The following is a 7893-nucleotide window of genomic DNA, read 5'->3' as shown; positions in this document are numbered from 1 at the left end:
CAGTTAAAAATGTTTTTCTTGGTACGGGACCATATCTAGGGATGATCTCCCAATACCCCATAAGATGAACGGTTTGGATCACTTGCCCTTTTGCCTTCTCTCACACGTGCAATTTGAGGCTCCATCGAAACAAACAGGCGGGAGATTTTCACTCCTCTTCGCGCTTCTTAAATCTCCCCTCTCTGTTCCAACGTCAAAACCCTAAAAATCCTCAATACTCCATGTTAGGGTTTCATCTCTACAAACCCTAATGGACACCCACAAAGGCTCATGGATTCTCGAATTCCTCGTTCGCCAACCAATCGAAGACTGGGTACTCAACAGACTCATCTCAATTCTCCCCACTCGTAAACACGATCTCCGTCTAAAGAAAACAATACTCTTGAGAAGAATCTGTACATCACTTTTGAAATGTTCAGTCACAGAGAAAATTCTCGATTCCTTGGAATCAATCGAATGGATCGACCGTGGAATCGGAATTAGGGTTTCGGAATCGATGAAGACCGCATACTGTGCGGTGACAGTGGAATGCGCTGCGAAGTATTTGAGGGAGAATTGTGTTGATTCTGTTGAGAGAATTTGGAAAATTAGGGTTTCTGAGAGGGAGGGTTTTGGTTTGGGTTCAGAATGGTTGAGGGAATCGAGAGATGAGATAATAGAGGCGATTGGGAATGAGAGTGTTCGTGATAATTATTTGATGAAGGATAGGCGAAAGGATGCTTTGGAATGTGTTTGGGTTTTTTTGGAGGAGGCTGTGGGCGAATTGGGTCCTTCTTTTTTGGAATTTGTGGCCTAAATGGTTTGTCGTAAGGAGGAAAATGCGCGGATTTTGGTTGGAAATGTTAGAGTAATTGAGTTAGGCGATGGCGTCTGTGGCATGGAATTGGATCCCCCTGTTGAGATGGAGAAGGAAACTGTGCTTGAACCAGCACAGATAGGTTGGTTCTATGATTGTTTAATTTTAGTTTTCTGGATTGGAATTGCTTTCTCTCAAGGATACTGATGCTTGGCACGACCATGTTTTAATAATTGTGTTAGAGTATGAAGATCCCACCATTGGATCATTTTGGTGGAAGATTAGGAAAGTTGATTGGATGGAGCAAGCTTAATAAATTAGGATTTAAGATTTGATTTGATTTGGTGGTAAATTGAGGTAGGTAGGCTTATTAGGTAACTAGATTAGATTTAAATTATCTCTTTCCCTTCTCACTTAATCTCTTTCCATGTTTATTATATTCTTCTTTATATGTTCATCATGTAAGTGCTCTATATAAGCACCATTGATTCTCTTTGTAATTTATCCAAGTTTAGTGAAATTAATAGAAAATTTTACATGGTATCAGAGCCATTGATCTTGTTGGCCTGAGCACAACCCCTTCAAGCTCCGCTATCTGGCGGACGGCCGTTCTTGATGTCCGTCCTCCCGGCCACACCTCGTTCCCACCGGTCCATTGGATCGAGTATTTTTTTTTTTTTAACCTCCTTACCTTACGCCTACTTTGATACCACACTTCTCTTTTGATCCCTACACTTCAAAGGAAAAAGGGACTACCATGCATTATCCAAATTTTCAAAGTTGATACTTATTACCGATATTTGCTGCGAGTCGCTTGTTGTCACTTCTTTTATTTTATTTTTTCCATGCCTTTTCTTTGTCCTATTTCAGTTGAGGTACCTCTTCGAGGTGCGTGCCTGAAATTGGTTACTCTACTCAGTTGAGGGGCCTCAATTCTTTGAGGTTTGTGCCTGAGCGAGTCAAATTTGATGAGGATCGGTACTTGCTGACCCATTATTTCTTGCCCGTCGAGGCTCATTCTTGCCTATTCTGGCATTGGTCAATTGTGACCAATTTCTTGCCCATTTCGGCATTGTCCATAGTGACCCATTTCTACCCGCCCATCGAGGCTTGAGTATCATCTAGTCCCATTGAGGCTATGATCTATTGGCTTTTAAGCCCTCTCGCGACTCAACAAGCGTGTCTTTTTCGGCAATCATTATCGGTTATCATCAGATTCGGCAACAACATCAGGGGATATTCATCATCAATATACAGCAGTGTTCTTCAAATCAAAGGATTCTATTTTCATATTGGGGAATTTTTTATTGTAATCAAACGTATGTTGATTTTTCAATCCACATACGTTTGAGGGGGCATGTTAGAGTATGAAGATTCCACCGTTGGATCATCTTGGTGGAAGATTAGGAAAGTTGATTGGATGGAGCAAGCTTAATAAATTAGGATTTAATATTTGATTTGATTTGGTGGTAAATTGAGGTAGGTAAGCTTATTAGGTAACTAGATTAGATTTAAATTATCTCTTTCCCTTCTCACTTAATCTCTTTCCATGTTTATTATATTCTTCTTTATATATTCATCATGTAAGTGCTCTATATAAGCACCATTGATTCTCTTTGTAATTTATCCAAGTTTAGTGAAATTACTAGATATATTGATTTTCAATCCATATACGTTTGAGGGGGGCATGTTAGAATATGTGGGATCCAACGGTTGGATTGGGTTAAGATCTCACCGTTGGATCATCTTGGAGGTAGCTTGGGTAAGTTGGCTAAATGAAGCAACTAGATAAATTGGCCAAGTGGATTAGAAGAGGCAAGCAAGAGAGATTAGGAAAGTAGATTTGATTAGGTTAGATTAGAATATTCTAGTGTTATCTCTTTCCATAGTTGTCTTGATTTATTTCTATGTTTATTATGAAAGTGCTCAATAAAAGCACCAATGGATTCTCTTTGTAAGCATCCAAGATAGGTGAAATTTAATTTTTTATTATTTTACAGCCAAAAAAAAAAAAAAAGGAGCACAAACTTAGCATGTCGTTTCTTATTTAATTGGCTTCCAAGAGCTTTTTGGGAACTATAATAACCTTTTACATCTGTTTGAACAATAAAATTCAATATGAATTAGTGCAATTATAAAAACAATTAATGTTTTCTAACTTGAAATTGCTTTTTCTAAATCATCCTGTTTAATTGTCATTTTGTTCTGGTTGGATATTCTTACTGTTACATGCTTAATTGGCCGTAAGGCCTTAACACAACTAAACAAAGGAAAAGACAAAAAAGAGAGGGGGAGAGACGTTGATTCGAGACACCTCCTAACGGTTCAATTCGAGAGGAACCATAACTCTCCTGGCAATCGGATCTCCTAACGGTTCAATTCGAGAGGAACCATAACTCTCCTGAAACATGAGCTTCTGCTTTGGTTGCAAATTCTCTACATTTTCATTGAAATACAAGAACTTAAAATACTAGCACAAAAAGAGTGCCAAATCATCAACTCATTTACCCACTACCATGACACATAATAAAAACTAACACCCACAACCTTGACATAAATAACTATCTAATAACTACTTTGTAACTGAAGCATATACTCTATAACATTTATCGGTTACAAACTCGAATCAGTTCGCAACATGATTGATCTTCTTAGTGGGAAGATCAACCTCTGGACCCACTTCGAGTCAAGGTTCTATGCGTAGAAACACAGTTTTGAGTTTGGAATTCATCATTAATTCGGAAAATACTGCTTGCATGTTATTTATAAATAGAGAACTACTTGACCACTTCCTCTATGACTTCTTTCCAAGAAAATCTAGATAACCCTTATCTCTAAGACTCCTATCCATACCAAACAACTAGGCAGAGATTTCCACAAGCTATTAAAAATATAATTAATTTATTCTACTGTAAGTGGGACCGTCTAGGCACACAACAGTTATCTGTTTTTGTTATTTTTTGTCCTGGCAAGTTTTCTTATCAATCTTCATTTTGAAATAAAAAATTAAGCAATTGCATGATTGTAACTTATGAGTGTCACTAAGGTAATTTTATATTCTTCATGTTTTGTTTCATTGTGTTGGTGCTAATACACTGCTTGTTTGTTATTTTATCTTTCTGAATTCCACAATCAATCTGAGAAAGTTTCTTTTGACAAACATTTTCTAGATAAATGTAAAGGGAGTTCACAGCCTAGAGAGAAAGATGTACCCATTGAAGAAATAACTTCTACTGAGGAAAGAGAGAAGCCTAGAGAGAAAGATTCACCCATTCAAGACATAAATCCTACTGAGGAAAGAGAGATTGCAATGCCAAAAGAAGTGGGCATTTCTCACGTTGTGAATCTGGGTAGCTGTGTAATGGGGGAATAAATATGATGGCCTGTCTATACCCGATGTAAATAAAGTACGAGAGGACCTTAAATTCAGCTGTATAAATCTGCAAACAGTTGTGGAAGATCCTCTTCCGGATTCTCTGAAAATGGCTGAAAGAATATTAGTAAATATGCCAACTGAACAAATAAATCAGGAAGGTCCTAAAGAAAATCATAATCTGGTAGATGTAGATGTGTGCAATTCTTCTGTTGATAAGGGTGTTGAAGCTACTCATGTCGGGGAAACTAACATGGCAAACCAGATAGACAGACAGGATGGAACATCGTGGCCTGGATTTATGGTTCGGAATAGGACTGCCCATACTTATGAGGTAATGATTGCATTGTCCTTTGTTTTGTTATTCGTCATTTCTTTTCTGTTTACACTGTTTTTAAGCTCAGCGATTAGATATTGCTGCTTTGTAAATGTCATTTAAATTTGCAGGGGACTTGAAATTTATATTCCTGCTGATCATAATTTTTTTTGTTGGAATATGGCCTTCTTCTCAGGCCTTCATCTATAATACACAGTATACATAAGGGGAAAACATGGGTTTCCATGCCCATCTCCCCACGCCATTTAGAAACTTTTGAAGCCATTTATCTATCTATATCCATCCCTATACCAATTATGACTAGAACGTTTGGGTTGCCATGAACAATCCCTATCTTTAATACCAAATGCAAATTAAATAAATAAAAATTTAGGCTGTTTTGTATCTCTCTATCAAGCCCCTAGGTTATTTAAAACCCTAGATATGCAAATCTCTCTCTATTAATAATCTAGGCTATTTAAAATTCTATAGATGTGAGTCTATCTCTGTTAGGTTCTTAGCTATTCAAAAGATTCAAAACCATATAAATGTAAATCTCTCTCTATTAAGCCTGTTAAAGTATAAAAGATTAAATAGTGCCCTTCTCCAACAGCTTAAGCTTTTGGAGAATTCGGTAAGTTTCTAACATGGTATCAGAGCCAAAGGTCTCGATTTCAAACCTCCCCAATGTCAAAAAAAAAAAAAAATCTACATGCAATGGTCTGCCTAAGGTGGGACCACTTGTGCCACGTGTTTGCCAAGTGGGCCACACGTGAGGGGGGAGTGTTAAGCTTTTGGAGACATGGTATTAGAGCTAAAGGTCTCGAGTTCAAACCTCTCCGATGTAAAAAAAAAATCAACATGCAATGGTCGGCCCAAGGTGGGACCACATGTGCCACGCACATGAGGGGGGAGTGTTACAGTATAAAAGATTAAATACTACCCTTCTCCAACATCTTAAGCTTTTGAAGAAGTCGGTAAGTTTCTAACAAAGCCCGTAGGCTATTTTAATCTTTACGTATTAGATATATAATATGTTATTTAAGCCTTATAACTGTAAATTTATATATTAATAATAAATACCTTGCACTCATAAACAATACTATGATGTGATTTAAATGCATGCACATAATAAAGAAAAAGAAGGAAAGGTGGCTCTAGGCCCCATGCATGTCACATGTATGTCAATAAAAACTCCTTTGACTCTCCCCGATTTATGACCGCATCAACCGAGTACTCGACCTTGTTGTTCCGAGTTGACTAGGATTTTCTTCGAACGGGTTTTGGCCGACATCCGCGTTTTGAAACACTGTTTTGAACCACAGTAATGAGTAGGGGTCAGCATTAAAGGAAGAGAGAAGCTTTTGAAGAAATGGCTTACAACCCTTCTATGACAGATTTCAAAAAAGTTGGAAGGCCCGCCTCTTTTACTAAGACAAGGGTTCCATATAGATCAATTCCTTATCTGTACCTACTCACTAATCTTCACGTTCTCTTTGATTTTGCCTTGTGAATCTGATGCCCTAATTTGTACTATCATTTCTCTGCCCTTTCTGTACTCAATTTTTAAGCAGATTTTTACATTTGCTTCTTGAGAAATAGTTTGTGAACAAGCATCTTGAACAGAACCAGCCGCCTGCTCTATTCTCCTCAATCCTAGATTTTAATTGTTCTCTTTTGATATTTTGTCTTTACCTTGTTCTTGATTTCTTTCTTTTTTTCAATCATCTTTCTTGCCCCGAACTTCAAGCACTCTCTCAAAACCTCAATATCGGACCAAATCACGACTCTGTAGCTGATTCAATCCATAAAAAAACCTTAGGTGTACTCCATAAGATCAATTAAGCTTGGAACTTATGCTTAACAACACTCCAAGGTAGTGGCCACTTCCTCAACAGATCGCTACCATGGACTTACCTTTCCTTTTCATCCATCGTCCTTTGATCCAGTCTTGGCGTAGAATTTGCTCTGCATCAATCCCTCCCTATTAGAGAGACTTCGACTTTGAGCTCGGAGAGATGTACTGAAGAAATTCTTCCATAAAGTCAAATACTGAAAGGGAATGATGTGCAGATTCCCTTGTTAATTATGTCGGTTTCGTAGCCGAGGCCCATATGAGTTTCCGTTGGCCTTCTTGGTGTTGCTATTATTATTTTGCTTTATTAATATATTTCACTTGTTCAAAAAAAAAAAAAAAAACTTGAAGTAGACGCCATCTTGATTTTTATGACTTTTATATCTAAGATGAATACTTTTTTGCTTAGGAGTTTCCTCAAACAGTTGTACTGCCTTTTCAACTGGATCAAGATTCATGTGAGCATTAGTAATATCACACTAATAACCAAGCCTCTGTTTTGCATTTATCAAACAATTGATGTACACATGTCCAGCCATAGGTGTAGACACCCCATTTTGACCTGACCCCTTTATCTCCTCTCTGTGGTGCTTAATTTTCTCTTGTTAAAGCTTGGGTTCTTTGTCCTCTCTCTTGGATTGGCTCAGAAATTTCAATGTCCATTGATTTTGTTTAAATAGCTTTATGGGTTTTTGAAGCAAATGTTTTTTTAATTTTATTCAGGAAAATTTTAACAGCCAAGATTCTTTGACTTTGATAAAATTGAACCCCATTCAATTTCCAGGTCTAGGATTATATGTCTTACCTGAAGATAGTTCATTTGCCTACTTGTTATTTTCGGGATGTGTTCTTTCATGCTTAGTCAACAGGTGAACGTCCTTGTCCCAAAGTTAAACTATCTCATCGCTGCTTATCTCTGTCATCTTTAGCTGAAAGAATAAAAGTAGTGCCCATTCTCCCACTTGCGCCAATTTGAGTTCCAGGCGAAGTAAGAATTTTTCTTGAGCCAACCCCTTTGCCCTTCCCATCATTTTCCCTATCTTTGGGTCTTTGCAGGGTTTGAGGGGTTTTCCTTTATCTTTCGGGACTACTCTCTTCGCGTTCCTTGGGATTCTCCTTGCATTTTGGGATCCCCATTGATTTTGGGAACACTCGTCGGGTTTAGGCGATGACGGACGGCAACCTCTTGAGCCAAAAAACTCATTTCAATCAAAGGGATAAACAAAAACACATAAAAATCAAATAACAAAAATCTAAAAAACATCAAAAAACACTCAAAGCGTTCTTCGAAATGCTGTTTCGAACTACGTTGGCTTGATCCCTTCCTACATGGTACGTAGGCAGCTTGGGATCGTCATCCCAAGTTCAGTCAAACTTTTCAATAAAATCATTCAAACCCTTCAAAAAAAAACAAAAATCATTTCAGCATCAAAAAATATCTTTCAAGCTTTTTCCAAAAACACAAAAACCAAAATGGGCAAGGATGGTGATTGCCAGGTCACTCGGAGCCTTCCTTTCATTTCATTTCCGATTTTGATCGTGGTTTTCCGGTT

The 7893-nt window shown here is 37.7% G+C and overlaps 1 protein-coding gene across 1 annotated transcript; it reads left to right on the top strand.

Moving 5' to 3' along the window:
- Positions 1–250: 250 nt before the first annotated feature.
- LOC143850431 (uncharacterized) lies at positions 251–796 on the top strand. The gene has a single exon (XM_077359683.1). The coding sequence runs from the start codon at positions 251–253 to the stop codon at positions 794–796; it is 546 nt and encodes a 181-aa protein (XP_077215798.1).
- The last annotated feature ends 7097 nt before the right edge of the window (positions 797–7893 follow it).

The sequence above is a fragment of the Tasmannia lanceolata genome, unplaced genomic scaffold (genome assembly GCF_043159265.1).
Source record: "Tasmannia lanceolata isolate RefF3 unplaced genomic scaffold, GAP_Taslan_0.1 ptg000018l, whole genome shotgun sequence".
NCBI classification, from domain to species: domain Eukaryota; kingdom Viridiplantae; phylum Streptophyta; class Magnoliopsida; order Canellales; family Winteraceae; genus Tasmannia; species Tasmannia lanceolata.
The sequence above is the reverse complement of the archived record's forward strand: the minus strand, read 5'-3'. Positions and strand labels throughout refer to the sequence as shown.